Source organism: Gambusia affinis, linkage group LG21 (assembly GCF_019740435.1).
Source record: "Gambusia affinis linkage group LG21, SWU_Gaff_1.0, whole genome shotgun sequence".
Taxonomy (NCBI): Eukaryota; Metazoa; Chordata; class Actinopteri; order Cyprinodontiformes; family Poeciliidae; genus Gambusia; species Gambusia affinis.
The window spans coordinates 17,881,756-17,902,257 of NC_057888.1; the positions used below are offsets into that span (position 1 = coordinate 17,881,756).

Here is a 20,502-nt window from a genome sequence, read left to right on the forward strand (position 1 = left end):
CCGCTCCCTCCCCAGCTGTGGCTGGTGGTGTCATGCCTGCTGGCGCTGTAGTTGCTGAGCGGTTGGTGGTTGTGCCCAGGGACCGGCGATGTCCCATGTTCGGTGGTAGGACTGGCATTGGGATTGGTGAGTGGATCGAGGAGGCCCAATCATGTATTCGGGCCCGCCATTTGTCAACGGCAGACCAGGCTTTCTTCCTTTTTGATCATCTAGAGGGGGAGGCAAGGGAGGAAATAAAGTACCGCACCAGTGCAGAGAGGAATGATCCAGCTAAGATTTTGGCTATTTTGAGGGAGTTGTATGGTTGCACCGAGTCCTATGTAACTCTTCAGCATGCATTCTTTTCTAGGAAGCAGCAGGAGGAGGAAACACTGTTGCAGTTTTCCCTAGCATTGATGGCCCTTATGGAACCAGTTAAGCAGAATGCTCCTGATGGGTTGTTGAATGCTGATATTCTGCTGCGTGACCAGTTTGTAGAACATGTGTTGGATAGTGCTCTCCGCCGGGAACTTAAGCAGTATGTTCGGGGTCATCCCACTGCCACCTTGTTGGATGTGCGTGGGGAGGCAATTCGGTGGGAGAGGCAGGGGTTTCCAGGTGGCGCTAGGGAGCGTAGTCACTCTCTCCCTTCTACATATGGGCTGCAGTACGGGGTGTATGGCAGCTCTCGGCTAACTCCACCTACTGCTGCCCGCTCTGAGTTTAGTGAGTTAAGGGAACTTCTAAAACAGCAACAAGAACAGATTAATCAACTCACCCAGTGTATTGCTTCTTTGCAGACTCCTTTACCACAGGTGCAGCATCCTCGTCCAGGTTCTGTGGTCTGCCACAGGTGCCAACAGCCGGGTCACTTTGCCAGAGAGTGTGATGGTGAGCGGGTTCGTGCCAGGGTTAACTCTGTGGCAAGGCCAGCTAATGTTAACCAGGCGGAAAACTAGCACCCACTGAGCTGTTGAGCCACAACTCAGGTGGGGGAATAGCAGGCTCGCAAACAGCAGCCGCGTCAAAATTGTTGGCATCCTGCCCAGTCATTGATGTCGTCATGAGTGGTGTCTCTGTTACTTGTTTAGTAGATACAGGTTCCATGGTGTCGACAATCACCGAGAGCTGTTTTCAGGAACATTTTGCATCATTGGGGCATGATGGCCTTCAGTCATGTCACTGGCTGCAGCTTCGGGCAGCCAATGGTCTTTCCATCCCATACATTGGCTATTTAGAGTTGGATGTCACTCTGTGTGACAAAGTGCTTCCTCATTGTGGAATTCTGGTTGTGAAGGACCCCACTAATGTTGGTTCTTCTGTTCCTGGCATTTTGGGAATGAACATAATTAATCGTGTCTACCAAGAACTTTTTGGGGCACATGGAGGCTCTTTCTTTGATTTACCTTCAGTAACACAGTCTCCTGGTCCAGTTGTGGAGGCCCTGCAGCAGTGTCATCAAGCAGCAGCTAAGTCCCCAGCACAGTTGACTGGTGCTGTTAGGGTCCGGGGCCCTCGACCAGTGAGGATAACTGGTGGGGTTATGAAATTTGTAGCTGCAACCTGCCCTGAACAACTTGCTGGTCAGGTTTTATTGTTTGAGCCTCCAGAGTCTGGCTTACCAGCTGGCTTATTAGCCTCTCCATGTCTCATTCAGGCTGTGCACGGTACTGCTTATGTTCCTGTCCTGAATTTTGGAACTACTGATGTTGTACTCTATCCCCGAACTCACCTCGGTTTGTTGAGTCGAACTGAAGTGGTTAGCCTGCCCCGTGATGTGACAGAAATAAGGCCCTGTGCTACAGTTTCTTCCCAGGTTGCCCTTGGTCCAGAACAGAGTTTGCTTGATTCTGTTGATTTGTCTGCACTGACAGAAACTGAACAAAGGCAGGTCCAGTCGCTTCTACAGAAGTACAGCTCTGTCTTTTCCACCCATGAAGGTGACTTGGGGTGCACTAATCTGGTTTCCCATGACATTCCCCTGTTGGATGAGGTCCCAGTCCGGCAGAGGTACCGACGTATCCCTCCCTCAGAGTACGAGGCTGCCAAGTCACACATCAACCAGCTCCTACAGAACCAGGTAATAAGAGAAAGCAGCAGTCCTTATGCCTCTCCCATCATTCTTGTTAGGAAGAAAGATGGCAGCCTGCGTATGTGTGTGGATTACCGTCAGCTTAACAGTAAGACGAGAAAAGATGCTTTCCCATTGCCTCGCATTGAGGAAAGCCTGGACCATCTTTCTGGGGCCCAGTGGTTTTCCACCCTAGATCTAGCCAGTGGGTACAATCAGGTGCCTGTGTCAGAACAGGACAAGTCAAAAACTGCTTTTTGTACGCCATTTGGACTCTTTGAGTGGAACCGTATGCCCTTCGGGCTTTGTAATGCACCTAGTACCTTTCAGCGTCTTATGCAGAGGATGTTTGGGGACCAGCAGTGCCAGTCTCTTCTTTTGTATTTGGATGACATCATTGTGTTTTCAGGTTCAGTCTCCCAGCACATTGAGCGCCTGGAAACGGTTCTTGCTCGGCTCCAGAGAGAAGGTCTGAAGGTAAAGCTTGAAAAGTGTTCATTTTTCAAGCGACAGGTTAAATACTTGGGGCACCTTATCTCAGATAAAGGTGTAGCTACAGACCCAGCCAAGACTGAAGCAGTGGCTAAATGGCCACGTCCCACACATGTTTCAGAGCTTCGCTTTTTTGGGCTTTGTGTTATTACAGGCGTTTTGTGGAGGGTTTTGCTAGGCTAGCAGGTCCTCTTCATAGGCTGGTGGCACAACAAGTGGGCACAAAGCCCAGGAAGGGGTCTGGCCAGGCTTTTCAATCTGCTTGGACATCGGAGTGTGAGGAGAGCTTTGAGGCCTTAAAAGTTAAATTAACATCTGCACCAGTGTTGGCATATGCTGATTTTTCACGTCCCTTCATTCTAGAGACTGATGCCAGTCACAGTGGACTTGGGGCAGTACTGTCACAGGAAACAGAGGATGGAGTGAGGCCCATTGCATATGCCAGTCGAGGTCTTAAACCTTCAGAGCGTAACATGGCTAATTATAGCTCTATGAAGTTGGAGTTTCTGGCATTAAAATGGGCCATGACTGAGAAGTTCCGGGAGTATCTCTTGGGCCACCGGTGTATGGTTTACACAGATAACAACCCATTGAGTTATCTTCAGTCGGCCAAGCTTGGTGCCATGAAGCACCGTTGGGTTGCTCAACTTGCTGCTTTTGATTTCCATATTAAGTATCGTTCTGGACGCAGCAATAATAATGCTGATGCGCTCTCCCGCCAGCCAACATCAGGTGCCAGCCTGGCAGAACTCTTGTCATGTACCTCTGTCCCAGAGGCTCTTCAGTGTGCCCCAATTCCTGCTCCATTGTCAGTAACCCAATCTATGGTGACTGTTTTGCCGTCTCATTCTGTGTCTGATCTTTGTGCTTTGCAGGAAGCTGATCCTCTCCTGAAGGACATTTTGGGTTTTTGGAGGAGGCAGGTTTATCCTACTCCTGAGGAGAGGCAGCGCTTTCCCAAATTATCCTTGGTTCTTTTGAGACAGTGGGGTCGTCTCGTGGAGAGAGATGGTGTGGTGTACCGTCAGGTCCATCGGTCAGATGGTGGTGAGGAGGTCTTACAGCTGGTTTTGCCGTCAGTTCTTAAACCGGATGTTCTGACTCAATTACATCAAGAGCATGGACACCAGGGTGTGGAGCGCACCACAGAGTTGGTACGGCAGCGCTGTTACTGGCCTGGGATGTCTAATGACATCAAAAAGTGGGTACAAGAGTGTCAACGGTGCCAGGTTGCTAAAAATGTACCATCTAGCTCTGGCACTTTCATGAGTCATCTGTTGGCTTCTCGGCCAAACGAGATTGTTGCCATGGATTTTACCATGTTGGAGCCTTCACAAAATGGCCTGGAAAATGTTCTTGTAATTACTGATGTATTTAGTAAGTACACCATTGCTGTTCCAACTCGGGATCAGAAGGCAGCCACTGTTGCCCAGATTTTGCTCACTGAATGGTTCTTTAGATTTGGGATTCCAAGTCGCATTCATTCAGATCAGGGTAGGAGTTTTGAAAGTGCGTTAATTCAGCAGCTCTGTAACCTGTATGGGGTTAAAAAGTCGCGCACTACCCCTTACCACCCTGCTGGAAACGGGCAGTGTGAGCGCTTTAATAGAACACTTCATAATCTGCTGCGCACTTTACCAACATCTAGGAAGCGGGATTGGGCTTCCTGTCTTCCACAAGTACTCTTCTGTTATAACACTACCCCTCATCAGAGCACTGGCGAGTCTCCTTTTTTTCTTATGTTTGGCCGTGAACCTCACCTGCCTGTGGATTTCTTGTTGGGTCGCATTCGGGACCCTGCACCAGGTGAAGTGGTGGACTGGCTGGCTGAGCATCAGACCAGGTTAACTATGGCATTCCGTCATGCTCAGGATCACTTGTTGGCAGCTGCAGGGCGTAGAAAAGAGCATCATGATCAGGGCATCCGGGAGGTTCCATTGCAGGAGGGACAGTTGGTTTACCTGCGCGATCATAGTGCTAGAGGTCGCCATAAAATCCAGGACCTCTTTAGCCCGGTTATCCATCAGGTCGTGAGAGCTCCAACAGCTGGAGGGCCGGTTTATACTGTGGCTCCTGTAGGTGATTTGCAGAGAACTCGAAAGGTGCATCGTGACATGCTGAAAGCTCGGATTGGGCCAGAGCCTACACCAGTACCCCTGCAGTTAAAACCTACCTTTCCTTCAGGGGGACTGGATGACTCTTTGGAGGATGATTTGTGCTTATTGGTCCCCGATACTTCAGTACCATCCACCTCTGCAGCTCCACAGGTTGCTTCAGGACATGGTCACCCTGCTCAAACTTCTGGGACAGCTCCTCTACCCTTGCGTCGCACTGTTCGTTCCAGGGCTGGTCAGCATACGAATGTCCATCATCTTCCTCGACCTGTGGGTCATACTGCAGGATCTAGTCAGCCAGTCTCCAACTCCCAGCTAGCAGTTTTTCGTCCTTGGTGCTGAGGTTTGTAGATTCATCGTCGGGGCCACGATGCAACACCGGGGGGTAGAATGTGGTGGGATGGTGTTCCACCCTCCCAACTACACACACCAGGTGTAGCGACTGATTGGTGGGCGGGGCAGATAGCTTTAAAGCTGAGCAGTCCGCTGCGAGGTGCGTGTGCCTTGTTTCCTTACTGTATGTTGGCTGCCCAAGTGGCTGGTGTGCTCGATCCACTCATCCAAAATAGTAAGTGCCATTTTTGCCATCTGGGCTGGGATTGTTGTCGGGTTCTGGTGCAATACCTGCCGTGCGTTTCTGCAGCGTTGCGCAGCTGGCGTTGGCGGCTGCAGTTGGAGGTTGGTGCGGCGAGCGGCTTCCATCCAGCCCTCGCCTGCTGATCCGCTCCCTCCCTGGTCGGCTGTCACCACATCTGGGTAAGCTACCTGTTTAGAATTTAATTTACCTTACCTGAATCCAGGGTTAACGAGTTTTCTAATTTAGGATTCTTCCAGAGTTGCAGCGGACGCTCCTGCTGTCTTGTCTTGTCTTGCGGTTTTGTTTGGGCGCTCTCGGAGCCTGCTGACGTTTGGGCTGGAACGGCGGGCACGACTCCTCTGGCCCCCCGTGAAAAGACATTAGAAGTCGGACAATGACAATTTGTCCCATCGTTTGCAGTGGTTGTGTTCTTTTCTTTGCCGTTTGTTTGTTTATTATTTAAATTACTAATTTGTTTGCTTTCCTTTGTTTTGATTTACTAATTTGTTTTCTTTTGCATTGCATGTTTTGTTTGTTCATTCATTTTGTTGGGAATAACTTAATTTGTCCTTATTTTGATGCCTTTTCCTTTTAGGGGCTGAGTAGTGGGCCTGAGGCCATGTTTTAAAGGAAAAATGTTTTAATGGAATTTGTTAATAAATCATTGTAGACTACTCCGTGCTCTGGTGCGTCTTGTGTAAAAAGATCAACCCCCTCTGCTGGTCACAGTAGGGATGACAGATTCCTAAAATTGCGACTCTGAGGAAACCTTTTACTTAGTAATGGGGTTTCATCGCTGTATACATTTTCCCTGTTCGGTTTTAGTTCACTGTACAAAAAGGGATCCCACAGGGCTCCCCTTTAAGGTCCTCTTATATGTACTACTAAACTTGGTCTGAACACATCATGTGCAAATTTAGATCTTTCTGCTGGAGCGAACCATTGTTTAAACATGTGGACTAATCGTTCTCATAGATATACAGAATTTAATTTGACACTAACCGTATGACACGCGCAGCCCTTTTATCCATGCACCGTGTCCAGATGGAAGCAGAAAGTAGATCATTTATGCAAGCTTAACTTTGGCAACCTCAAAATGCACAAAGAAAAGCTACATATTTTGTTTCATGTTTGTTTATGTAGCTAATTATAAGCAAACAGTAACGTATGAACACCCTTTTCCACTACTAGAAACAGCAAAAAATAAGACATAATAATAATAGTAATAGACATAATAATATGTCTTGAATATGGTGTGCTGTAATACTGAAATTCAAACTCATACATTTATTGATTATCTCATAATTATGACGTTGATAGTCGCAACTATGATTTTGCAAGTCATAACTGAGTTTTTTTTAAATCATACATGTATCACTGAAAGTAAAAATTATGATTTCAAATAAATTTCTAAAAGAAAATAAGACACTAGAAAGGCAGAACGTTAAAATATATATAGCTATATAAAAAATCTGAGCCTCAAAAAGGCAAAAGCAATTTGTGGTATAAAAAAAAAAAAGGGTTACGGAAATATTTTTACTTTTTAACTTGTATGTAGTAGAACCTGATCATTACACATTGCCAAATGGGGAAATAAATAAATAAATAAGTCACCTTAACAGCACTAAACTACAAGAACACTCCCAAACGCAGATATTAGCAGCTCACAGAAAGCTAAAAGAAACCTCTAGGCTTTGTCTCACCTGTGTAGCTTCCAGTCCTCCGCCAGTCATGTTGACAGAACCTGCCGCATACTGAAAGCATTACCTGGTGTTGGAATAATTAAGCTAACTGCTGAAGGCTCACGCTAAGAACGTTTTAATTTTGATAGGACAGACTGGGAGCTGAATGACGCACAGCTGTTGCCACTAATGCTGCTGACGAGCAGCACGGCTCAGTTTATGTGCTTCCAGCAACATTAAAGCTAATGTGATGAAGTAAATTTGCAGCTTTTTAGCTGCGGTAATAAATACTTGTCAAACTGCTATGAGAGGATTTGTAGCCATCAGCAGGCTAACGTTAGCAACACTCTGTAGACATCTAAGACATTTGGTTTATTTAAAAGAAATAGAGGTTGAAGATCATTTAGCTAGTTTGACTCCTGCTATGTAAACTCCAGCTTTATCTGAGAGTATTGTTTTCATTGTTTCCTACAGTAACCTTTAGCTGCAGCAGACTTTTTACAGATTGCTACAAACACTTGTTAGTTCAGGAAATCTCATAATTAGCTTATTATGAAAGGGTGCAGAATATTTCGATATTCAATTAATTGGAATAAGCGTTTCAATTAGGCTTATTTGTCAGATTAGAAAATGCCTTTTGAAAATTTAAAACCTTTAAGTAGGTGTAAAACATACTTTTCATTAACGTTATATTTCAGAATATATTTTTTACTGCTCTGATGTAATATTATAATTGTAAATGTCATGTTTTTGTTAACTGCAAGCGGAATATCTTCATAATTAACAGAAATAATAATGAATATTATAATCTCTTCATACGTGTAATTTATTGAATGGGTATATTAATGTGGTGCAAACCAACTAAGAAATTGAGAAAATCCGATCACACCTTACCTTTAAAGTTTAAAGTTAGTTAAAATTTTACATGATAATTTTTCTTTGCTGCACTACCCAATAAAACATATTGTGTACTTAATAACAAATAGATCTGACATTTTCTAGACCTAAAATTAGGCATAACCAGTCTAACACAATCATAAATCCTTATCCAAGACACATAAGTCAGACGTTTCAAAAAGTGTTTCCTTAAGGTCTGGGTTATACATAACAAATAAATCAACTTTTCCTCTGTTTTACAAAGTAGGCCATGGCATTCATAACGCAAAGCACGAATGTTCCTCTTTATATAACCTCTCCTCCGCCACCGATGTCCTTTAACTGGGTGTGAATGTGGCAGTCGTGGCATTTTGTTTGGTCATTTCATTATGAATTATCTTCCACATTAGCCGTTTTACTCTGCTGCCAAGGCTCTGTAGCTGCCATCTTGCATTGTCCTAAGACAAAAAGTCAGTGTTGTGTATGCAAATATGACATTCAACGATCTAGACTTCCATCCACTAATCTGATACATCAACATTCCAGCTGAGTTCCCCGGGGAGAACAGGGAAGTAATATATTCTTATAAAGTGGATGCTGGTAAAAGTCAAAATTCATCAAAGCCACCATCTTGGAACTGGTAAGGCTTGACGATGCTACGTGAACTGCAGAAACTTTAATGCTTTTTACACATTTTCCAATTTGTTCACATGTATAACTTTTATATTTCAGGTGAAACCCCAACATATAACAGCTAAACAGAAGGAAAATGACAAGATTTCCACAAATGTTTTAAATTTAAACAGGCTTCATAAAAACTTGAAGAGGATAGATGGGCATTTGTATGTAGCAAATTCTTGCTAGACCCATGTTTATTAATGAACTACTTTGTGTTGGTCTATCACTTCAAATTTCTATTAAATATATTGAGGTGTGTGGATTTAACGTGATACGATGTGATAAAAAAATAGGGGGCCTGACTAGCTCTGAAAGATACTGTATGGAAAAGAGCAGAAACAAAGAGAGCCTCAGCTGAGTTAGCTGTAGAGAACAGCAGACATATGGCCTGTTGATTATTGAAAAGTCTCTCGTGAACAAAGCAGTGCTGTTTCCATGGAGATTATTATAGAGGAGTTTGCACGTTTTGGCTGCAGCAGGGGGTCATAACTAACAAGATGTGATGTTATTAAGTGTCACATAAAACATAATGCGATGCATGTTCAAACTACAGGAGGCTCATCGGAAACTAAAACCAATGGCAAAAGATTTCCAGTGACTCGTTTCTCCGTTCACTTTCTGCAGCTGTTTAAGGTTTTGAGCAGGCATTTAGAAACGGCAGCAAACTGAACACGGTTTTTGTACTGTGTCCTTCTGATGATAAAGTGTAAATACTAAAAAAGAGCATGTTTGAAACATTCACAAAATCTGATGGACTATCTGATGTAGCCCAAGGTAAACTGCTCTAACGTTTAGATTATTCCATTTCTAACGCAGAGTTTTTTTTGGGAATAAAGATGTTCAAGTCTCACAGGACTTTTGAAATCAACAAGTGTGTGTTGGCCTAAGGACTCTTAATATTTACCATGTCATTTAGGGTGCATTCACAACATCCCTGTTGAATCCAACTCTAGTTTGTTTGCCTAGTAAATCTGTTTCATTTGGGGAGGTGTGAATGTGGGGCAACAGACTTTTTTTGTTTGACACAGTGTAGCGTGAAAGAGAACCACACCAGCTGAAAATGCAACAAATGTTGCAGTTCTGCTCCCAAATCGAACAGTGTGAAAACACCCTTAAAGAAAGTCAACTTAGAATCTCTTCACTATTTAAGTCTTTCGTCCGTTTAAGACGTCATCTGGCTCTTTTCCCCTCTTAATGTGGTTCAGATGTATAGATGTGAACACAGTGATTGCATCAGGTTGCAGACTAAGAGAACTCCTTGCAGTAGCCAGTTTAGTTTATAAAATGAATGACAGAATCCAAACTAATAAACAAAAGACTTTGCGTCTCTCTTCTAAAAGCATAAAGCCCAAAGCTTTATGAAGCGTTTAATCGCCAGAGCTAAGCAATACATTCAAAAGTAGTCTCTTGTTATAACAAAATATATAGATACACATTCCTCTAACAAATTACGACTTGTTATAAAGGCAAAAGATGCAACAAAAATATAAAACTCATTAAAACGAGCTTCATATCTGGTTTGAAATGGCAACTTTTTGACCCCATTAATCTGAAACCTCTACAGTTTTTACTGCTTTACTGGAGTTTTGTACCCAGAAAGCTAAAATAAACAAATAAAACAAAAAAAAAACATTTAAAACTGTATTTTTGTCAGACAACAACAAACAATAAACAATACATTTTTATTCTCTGCATTTTCATGCATCAGATTTAATGACCTTATCATGTATAAAATAAGTTTATTGTCAAAGGAGTAACTTCTCTGTTTCAACTATCTGGAAATTTAACACCGGTAAAATGAGAAGCCAAAAGTCAACAAATACAGGATAATTAGACTCGAGGGAAGTCATTAGCTTTTGTCACTGACTCAAATTATTTTATCTCTGCCATTTTACTTTAACCTGACTTATTTTCATCCATATATTGTAAATATTATTATTATTATTAGTAACTGATTACGCTTATCTTTCTCATCATTTTGAAGTCAAACTGGACAAACCACACATTTCAAATGATCAAATTATTTTCTTTATTTGCACTTAAGATAAAAGCAGCTCAAGTCCTGAGGCTGATTTTGTCTTTGGGTTGAAACAAAATAAATATTCTTCCAATGGAGAATCGGCACATGATGGAATAATGGAAACAATGTGACAGCCAATCAAATATCCTGCGGGACATCCAGGGATAAAGCAGAATATTCCCTAGAGATACAGTTCCTCCAGGTTTTATTTACAAGTGTGAATAATCAAAACCATTTTCGTTTTAAATTCAACTAAGTATTCTCAACCCTCAAGCAATAAAGTAATGATTTGCGCCAGCACTTTTTGATTCAATTTCAGCATTCAGTTTTCTTGTTTAGATTATATATATATATGTCCTCTCTGCTTTGCAAATGTTCTCACAATCTGTCAAACTGCAAAGAAATGTGTGGTCCAGAACTGTCTTTCCACTGCAAAAACACAATATTGTACAAAGTAATTTTGGTTTAGTTTCTAGTGCAAATATCTTAGCACCCTTGAAATAAGACAAAACTAACTTACAAGTGACTTTTAACAAGAAATAGAAGTTTATTTTAATTAAATAAATCCATAATATTGATTAAAAATGTCTTGTTCCCTTCTCAGGTTATCTCACTTGTAACAAGACATTTTCCCCGTGTTATACGTTAGTTTATCTGCCAAGGGAACTAGCACTTGTTCATCAATTACTCCAAAATTACTCTGTAAGATGTTGTGTTTTTGCAGTGTAGGTTGACCCCACACATTTCTCAGGAGGTCTTTGTATGGACCATTGGCCCAAAAGTTGAAGTTTAGTTTCATCTTTGTGAGAATTTAGCTTCATATTTAAAGCACAAGAGATTATTGCCACATGTAGATCGCAATCACCTCTTCTCAAAACCTTAAGCATTTTTTAAAACCAGGTTTAAGCTAGTCTCTTCAAACATTTGCTGAAAAATGTTCAGTGTTTGTAATGACCCAGATGATCCACATTTTCTTCAGTAATTAATGTAAGTACCCTTCTTCTGACTCATCTATTGTTCACTGAAATCCTTCTGATTCTCGTAACTTCTCTGCAAACTGTGGGTTTAGCTAGAGGATGAAACTGGAAATGTCACTGTTGGTATCTGAACTTTTCAAGGGATAATAGCTGTAAATACCACAGAGATCCATTAGAGCTTTGGCGTCCTACCTCAAGAAAAGTTCCAGTTGAGAGTAGAGAAAACGTATCAGAGCCCTTCGCGCCGTGACTTCGGCGTGACAGTCGTTGACCACCTGTCCTTGGTCGCTCAGGTACTCTCCGTTGATGCATTTGGTTCCCGTGGATAGCGCCACCACCTGGGCGTGCCTCAGGTCCAGATCTGTTGAGGGAGCACAGAAAGGTCCTGAGCTCCTTGGACATCATCAGTTCTTCAACTCATGAACCTTTTTGGTGTGTTTGGGGTTCAGAATCCAAATTTTTTATCGGCTTTGTTCCAATGAAGACAGAACAATTTATATTGGACCCAAAGAAAGAAACGTAAAGGACAGCCTGAAAATTCATTGATTTTTTTTCCAACAAATCTTGGCCATCTTTTAGCTTCGCCGAGGGATGAAATTGTATTTTTATAGGTTTTTGCAACAAGAAGCAACAGAACCAGTGTTTACCTTCAGGTTTAACATTTGAGTAACGAATGTGAAGGTGTTGATGTTTTCTGTCCTTTGTTTCCGAAAGAGTCCTAGGTGAGCTCCTTCAGTTACTGAAGGAAGGCTTGGGTATGGATTATCAACACAATGTATTATTTAGATATTGTTCGTCATAGCCCATTTGATCCCTACACTGTGGTGTGAAAAGAATATTTCCACCCTTGAACGTCTTTTCAGGTTTTGGCTTTTTTTTGTTGTTCTTTTTCCTTTAGATGTTCAGATGTTACTATTGGTGGAAAAGACAAAGAAGATGCAAGAAAGTGATAGAAGGAGGATGTTTTTTTAATAACTTTTCTAATAACTTTTAATAACAAATTTATTTATGTGTAATTTTAACTGATTTTTTAAAAAAAAGAAACACAGCTGTTACGGAATTGTGTTTTTTCGACATTAGCTGAATAAGACGTTTTGCCCTCGTTTGTAATGAAAATGCAGCTACAGACAACATCTACTCTGAAGAGTGTTGCTTCCAGCACACATCATTGGCACTTAGAATGGTGGGTTCCTCAGTGGAGCCTGCTGAGGTTCTGATGGTCCAACTCACCAGGTCAGAACCAAGCTGAAAATCCTCTGTTTCCGACCAACAGTGAGTTTCTTGATACCCGAGAAGCTATTTTAATGCCTAATGTATGAAGGATCATAAACAACATCTGCAGATTTTATGCCAAAACACCGAAGAGAAGAAGATGCTGTGGCGGAATAGAAAGATCAAACAAAAATCCCGTCTCATGACGGCTCCTCTGTTAGAAAAAAAGACTTCTGTAGGTCAGACCCAAAAGACGGACAGACAGACAGGCAGAGGTTGTTTAGAGGAGGGTTAAAGGTGGGTGACGGAGGAGCGCCATTTCTTCCCCCGGCTGCCACAAATCTCTCCCCATCTCTTCAGAAAGTCAGGCTCCGTCAGCTCCTGGCGGTCCTGCAGGCGCTGCCGGACCGGCACGTGAGCTTTTATCAGCCTCGGCCCAGATGGCACTGCGGTGGTAGAGTCCTGACACCTCCACTGATGAGGAGAAGCAAGAAGGGCAGGGGAAATAGTGGGGGCGGGGGGAGGGCATGGGGGGCGGATGAGAGAGGGAAAGGTGTGGGCAGTGTGTGTGTGTGTGTGTGCGTGTGTGTGTGTGTGGCGGGGGGGCCGGTTAATAAACGGGCACATGAGATGAAGAAAGGAAAGACCACTGAAGATAGAGCAGATTTAACTTTTTTTTTTTTTTTTTTTTTTATCTACAAAGTCAGAAAGTATTTCAGGTGCCATGTGACTCGGTGCAGCTCTCCTGGGTAGAATAAAGTAAAAGAGTATGGATTTTATTTTCATGCTATTGCTTGGCAATGACTTTCGCATTTGTGGAGCGATCCGTCAACAAATTGTCCCACCTCGCCTCTGGATCTCTGGTATTCAAGTGAGCCGTACCGGTGCAGAGTCATCAAGCAAATTTGCAATTCGGTACATTTGCGTCTGTGTTTTAAAAAACAAGAAACGCTTCGAGTCAATTCAGCACTGTTTATTCTCCATTGGATCGGTGTTGGATCTAAACTCAGATATCGGTATCGAAGGTGAAAAAAGTGGATCGGTGCGTCCCTATTTATGAAGGGTGTTTGTGTGCAGAGAATACGGGACATACGGGATGAAACAAGAATATTGAAGCATATTAAGCCCCTTATGGCACACATCTCTATCACATCACCAGTTCAGATATTAGCATTCCCTGTAAGCAAAAAGCCGCCAACCCGCTTTAGGTGATAAAGCGAGTTGAAAAAGGTAACAGACTCTCCCAATTTCATTCTCCTGCTTTTCCTTGCCGTTCCACTTTGCGATTGTTTAGATCAATTTTGCAGTGGATAATTTCTGCCGCGCTGCTCGCTAGCCTGCCATGAAATTGGCACCGAGGTTGCCTCCAGTTTGCAGGAGAGAGGAGAGATAAATGAAAGACAGAGACGGAGAGAGGAAGGGACAGAGACCCGCGGGCGGCGCACCGTATTAAAAGGAAGAATAATCAGCTGCATCAAAGAAGAAGAAAAAAAAAAGAAGAAGAAGAAGAAGAAGGGGGAGGAGACGCTCAGAAGGAACAAGGTGGAGTAAAGTGGAAGGCCAGAAGCGCTCTTCACACACAAATGCATCTGTTGATCGCTGGTGATTCAGAGATGTCACACCCGAGGATAGCAGCTCTGTCAGAAAGCGCGTACATCACATCACAGGCTTAGACCTGGAACCGCTCGCTATGGCAACTGGACTGACAGAAACCTTTAATGAGAAGACAAAAAAGAAAAACACTCAGGAGATAAACTAACTCTCTGACATCAGACAGAATTAAAAGCTTTTTAGTTCCTGCCAGGCGCTTTGCTCCATCAGGGCTCTGATTGCTGTTCCTGATGACCAAATTGGACATGAAAAGTGAGGGGATGGGTTTCGTAACAATCGGGAAAACGATGCGTCATTTCCCTGTCGGTTAGAGTTTAGATTTACGGCCCGAAAGAGACCCGAAATGATTTGTTTCTGTGGTGCGTCTAAGAAGCCTATAATGCAGACAGAACAGAGAAAACCAAACTATGATGCGCCACATGAAGTTGTGTAGGTCATACTTACAGCAGTTTAAATATAGGTAGCTTATCCTGTTGAGGAAAGAAAGAAAATAAGGTGCCAAAGTTTGTTGAATTGTAAGAATAAATCCGCACGCAGGCCCGCCCTGTTCCGCTCCTGTCAATCACATCGCAGAAGATCTGATTTTCACTCACCCTGCGGCCACAACGAGCCACAAAATGAAGCTGGAAGATGTTGAAGAAAAGCTAAAAACTCAAATTATGACCTAAAAACACAGAGAAGCAGAACTCAGCTTCTATACACCATAAATCTGGAACAAACCTCCAGAAAACTGCAAAACAGCTGAAACATTGAGTTCCTTTGAAGCTGTTTAGAGCTGCTTCAGAACCAAAACAAATGGAGCATTGATCAACAGATTCGAGTGCACTGATGATTTTAACGACGCCACGTCACGAAATGTAAAATCTGTTTTTGGTTTTCACAGCTGTTGACGGTACGATGTGTTTATGATGGGTCTCTTGTTGTTGTTTGTTTTCAGATGTGAAGCACTTGGAAGTGCCATGTTGCAGAAACATGTTACACAAATAAACTTGAATGATTCATTAAAACTGAAAGCAGTAAACAAATGGTTTTGGGCTTGGTTCTATAATTAAAACTGTTCAGTCGGGTCGGATCGGGCTCCGAAAAAGCTTGACGTCAGTCAGAGCACAAAAAGCATAGAAGTAGACTGAATAGATCCGCCCTCATGGATCGGCCACATTGCCACCGATACCCGATCTAGAATGTTTTTTCCGACATCGGGACCGATGCAGACATTAAACAGCTTCTGAATCCCACAGCATGACGCCACCGCTAGGTTTCACATTGAGGTCGGTGAGTTATTGTGGATATTTGTCGACGATACATTCTTATTGATCTAACATGGAGGTACAGTGAGAACAAAAGAGCTCCTGGGCTGTAAAGACCCAACAGTTTCCCCCTGGCTGTAAGGACAATCAGAGAGCTGGATCCGGTTTTGCTGAACCGGCTGGTTTGTATCGTTTTTTGTTTTTTTTTCTTTATCAGGGTGGAAGTCAACACATTAATCAAACAGCTCGGGCGTACACATTTCCTCTGTGCCTCTGCTTAATGTCACGTTACTTTCACACTGCAACGCCGGTCCACTTAACTCGCTCTGTCTGCATGTTGGCAAATTGGCCTCCCGCCACCAGGCTGCATCACACTACATTACACAGAGCCACAGCAGACTGCGGACCCCATTTGTTCGGGCTTCTCGCGTCGCGCCCGACTTTGAGTTTCCGGGTTTCGATTTCAGACTCCTGAGGCCAAACGCAGCTAACGTCAACCAGGAGAGCTCAGAATACAAAAACTAAGCTCCACTGAAACGACTTACTTATGTCAGAAGTTTGAAAAACATACAGATGTCCTACAAAGAAACTGTGCGGCGTTTTGTCAGCCCCCCAAGCTGCCTCTTTAATTTGTCACAGTGTTCTGGATCAACTTCTTCCTAATCCTGTAACGCCGCAGTCAAATAAAGATGTCGGATTTCCCGCCACAGTTCTCACACCGATCCAGAAGAAATGGCTTTTTCGTCGACCAAGCGGAGCCGCCGTGGTTATTAAATGTAATGAATAAAGTCAGAATCTGGTTTATGGAGGTGGGCGGGACCGCTGAGACTGTGTCTAGTGGAACAAACCAATGCTGCAAATGTTTTACAAACCAAATCATCCAGAATATTTAGACAAATTAGTAATATTAAAGTTTTAACCAAGGTGGATTTTGTACATATATATATATATATATATATATATATATATATATATATATATATATATATATATATATATATATATATATATACATATATATATATGTGTCCAGCAGCACATTTGTTCTGTCTAAAATCATCCTTAATATGAATTTCTTCCGGTTTTTTACTACTGTATGTTTCAGATCCAATAAAGGGTTCAGACCTGACGAAGATAACCTGAATATTTATGCAATCACTTGTTTTATGGTCAATATTTTGCAGAATATTGACCATACAGTGTGTCCACTGTGACAGCGACGGTTTTTCTATTTTTTTTTTTTTATGAAAACCAAATTGTGTTGATCATGACTGATTTGTAAAAGCAATAAAAAGGCTAAAACATCAAAGGAGAAGGATATTTTTTTTTAGGCACTGCAGTTCAAAGGTAATTTTCAATTTGTACTGGTTGATTTACATAATCAAATCAACTGGTAACTCTGACCTAAACTTCATTAATACGAGAAGTATGAAGCTCTGGAAGAAGTTAAGAGAGCACTTAAAATGATCTGTTTCTCTGATAGGTTAATGTTTGAGTAACATGAAGGTTGTTCTTTTATTCTATGAACTGCAGACAACATGTCTCTGAAATTCCAAGCAAAAATGTAAGATTTATTGTCAGAACATGAGAAATGGTCAAAATAACGAAAAAGATGCTTTCAGATCTCAAATAACGCAAATCAAACAAGTTCACATTCATTTAGGAGCAACAATACTGATGTTTTAATTCAGGAAGAGTTCAGAAATCATTATTTGGTGGAATAACTAGGAGGTTTTCAATGGGGTCCAGTACAGTGGTCTTAATTTTTTCCAGAGCTGTATGTTACTAGCACAAAACATTTAGAGAAATAAAGATACTTAAATGACCTTCGCAGATCAAAAATCAGATATCCGCCCATAAAATCATTAAAAATCAACACCGTTCATAAATGTAACCTGCATCAAATCAGCTCTGTGTTTCCTTTCTGCCACCACTTGGCAGCAATTCAGACGTAAAATTCTATGTGCGCGTATCAGCAAATGATGCATTCACTGGAATTAGTCTAAACAGGACAGATGAAAAAATGACTCCTGAGCGTGCCGCGTCACGTCTTAGTTGTTTTAGCCAAGAGCAGGAAGCATCAATTACGACGAACAGCACCGTAAACGGACAGGTGTGTATCTACTGACAAAACATTTGAATAAACCCGCATGCCCTCCCAGGGCCGACTGACGAGTTCACTTCCTCTGCCCATGAGTCGCATGTGGGCTTTTAATATCTCCTGCATTCACCATTCAACCCGACAGTCCTGAATGTTCTTTGTGTCTCTTTTTTTTTTGTTTATCGCCGGAGTCTTTTTGTTTTCGTTTTGTTTTTTTCTCTTTGGGACTGTTTAGTTTTGAGGGCATCCTCGGTTCTGCTGCAACATTTCTTCCTCTTTAATTTTAAGGTTATCTTAGTCATCTTAGTCTTGCTTTTCATCTTGCACAAGAATATTTGGGTTCTTGCCAATCCAATCCAGGGCATCAATGTTCTGTAGTGATGCTGTAGGTTGTTACACTCGTTTTTTTCATTCCTCCTCATCGTTTCAGACTGTAAACTGTAGCTTACAGATTACTGCGATTTGAACAGACTCGTTTATCTGCGCTGGTTTTCCCTCTGTCAGATCGGTTTTCAGGAGTGATCCCTTCAAATCATGCCATATTAGCGTCCGTTAGCGTCACTCGGGTGACAAACCAACACAGCAGTCAGCTGTAACCGCTTCAGGTACAAGTCTACTCTGCATCCCCAGGATCAGAACCAGTAAAGGAGAAGCTGCATTCAGCTTCTGTGCTCCTCTAATCTGGAACAAACTTCTAGAAAACTGTAAAACTGCTGAAACTCTGAGTTTCTTCAGATCAAGGACAATTTTGAATAACTGTAAAGTATTCATTTTGGTCTGGATTGCAACTTTTCATTGACTTAACTTGACTACAATCTGGTTGTCATGGTGATGTCCGATGGCAATGGGACAGCTGAGTTTCTATTGTCCCCGTTAGGTCAAAATGAGGAGATCCAGCCATAAACGGCCGTAACTTTGATATTTTCTGTCCCAGTTAGAGAGTGAAACCACAGTTAAATATGCTCAAGAAGTAAATTTGATTCCTTGGCTATTTTTATGTTACAGAGAACATGTAACATTTTTATGTTACATGTCAAATAGGTTAAAAGTTATCAAAAACTTTTAACACACTGAAGATAAACACTGGGCCCCGATCTAAAGCACTTCAAGAGCAGATGAGAAATAATGCCACTGACATCTTTCCGTGTGGGAAAAGTTGCAAAGCTCTTTCTATGGCGTTGGTACCGAATAAAAAGCTACACAAGAGGATGAACGCCACAGCCGAGAGAAGAACCGATAAAACTGTGGAGTCTAAAACTCCACAGACTGGCAGGAAAATCATTTGAGTTCCAAGGCTAAAACTTAAATAAGCTGAAGAAGAAACAGTTTATTTAAGTGAAAGAAAAATACATACAAACACTAAAAGTAAAACAGAATCCAAATAAACGAAATGGGCGCGAGCTTTGAAATGATGCGTTATTATACGGCTGTCAGCCACTAGTGACGGGCGCCGGGAAGCTATTACCGGAATCACTTTATTCTTCGTGGCTCAAAAACAGGGGAAAATATTTCTTAATAAGCCAACCATTATCTCTGGGAACCATAAAGCGGACGTTAAAACATTTTCTTCTGAGGCGGAATGAGCTCTCAAGGTCAGCGTCTACGCGCCGCTCATGTGCCGACTCGTTTAAGTGTCGTTTAGGTGGAGCCTCCTTGCGTCCCTGTCTTGGAGATGTTCCACGATTGCGTCGAATGTCATCCGGCACCATGTCATCTGAGTCGTTGGAAAAAACTCTGAGGCGTAGAGGGTTAAAAAGCAACTTGGAGTCAGTTAGAAGAAGAGGCACCCTGTTGAATCTCTATCAGCTTTAACAGGCGACACATAAGGGCGTCTTTGTGAGATTCTCTCTGCTGCCACACACTCTGCTAATTCTTTTTTCCCCCTCATTTCGCGCCCCCCTTCTCTGACAAGCTGTTTCGTTGCCTTATGTGATTACTTGAACGTTACAGTTTGCGACGGCTGGAAAACCAGATAAAGAGCGGAGAAAAATCTCCATTTGAAAACGGATATGCCGACTAAGAACCGAGGCTTAACTGTCATTTGTAATCAACTTGTTTGAAAACCTTTACTCTCATCTTTTCCTTTGAGTCCCCGTGGTGTTCCTCCTTCGCCGTCGTCTCTCGCATCAACGCGCTCGATGGGAGAAAACAAAACAAAACCAAAAAAAAATCTTAGGAAGTTTCTGTCATCCCTGTGAAGACATTTAAGTCGGGGAATGGATGCCTGCATGTCTTTTACCGCTGCTCCATATGTATGATCCGGATTTTTGTGGCTCTTTGAACACATCTGAACACTGTTTACCATCTCCAGATGCCCAGTGTTATCTCAGATAAGTTAAAAAAAGAAAGAAAAAAGAAGAAGAGATTTTCCACATTATTTGACGCCATGCGCTTCCAGTTTACTTTGGCATTCGTCTTGCAGCCTCAGCCTGGCGGTGGGGCTAATCTCGTTCAGGACGGAGCTCAACTGTCTTGGAGGGACCAAGGCAAAGGGTGTGGGGGGTGCTTACTGTGTGTCCACAGTTCAAAAAAGAACCCTGATTCATGTTGTTGTGGCAAAAGCAGGGGTATGAGACGCATAGGGACAGAGTGTGAGAGAAATAGAGAGAAATAGACAGAGAGAAAGAGAGAGAGTGAGAGAGAGAGAGAGAGAGAGAGAGAGAGAGAGAGAGAGGGGAGGTTGAACAGGACTCCCCACAGTTCCTGTCAAGTTTTGGTGTCTGCTGTTGGCCACCTCGCTGCGAATGCTTGGCAGCCCGTGGTCTGGATATTTGAAGATAACATTTGCTATTAATAAACAAACAGAAGCAATTACTGGGAGGCAGAGGAGAGGAGAGGGATTGGATTAGCTCGGGATGAGCGCCG

The 20,502-nt window shown here is 42.5% G+C and overlaps 1 protein-coding gene across 4 annotated transcripts in view; it reads right to left on the reverse strand.

Moving 5' to 3' along the window:
• adarb2 (adenosine deaminase RNA specific B2 (inactive)) overlaps positions 1–20,502 on the reverse strand; it is a 201,072-nt gene that overhangs the window by 22,502 nt on the left and 158,068 nt on the right. For all 4 annotated transcript variants that reach the window (XM_044104750.1, XM_044104749.1, XM_044104753.1 and 1 more), the window contains exon 5: positions 11,659–11,827. In XM_044104750.1, coding sequence (XP_043960685.1) covers positions 11,659–11,827 — 169 coding nt within the window. The remainder of the gene's footprint in view (positions 1–11,658; positions 11,828–20,502) is intronic.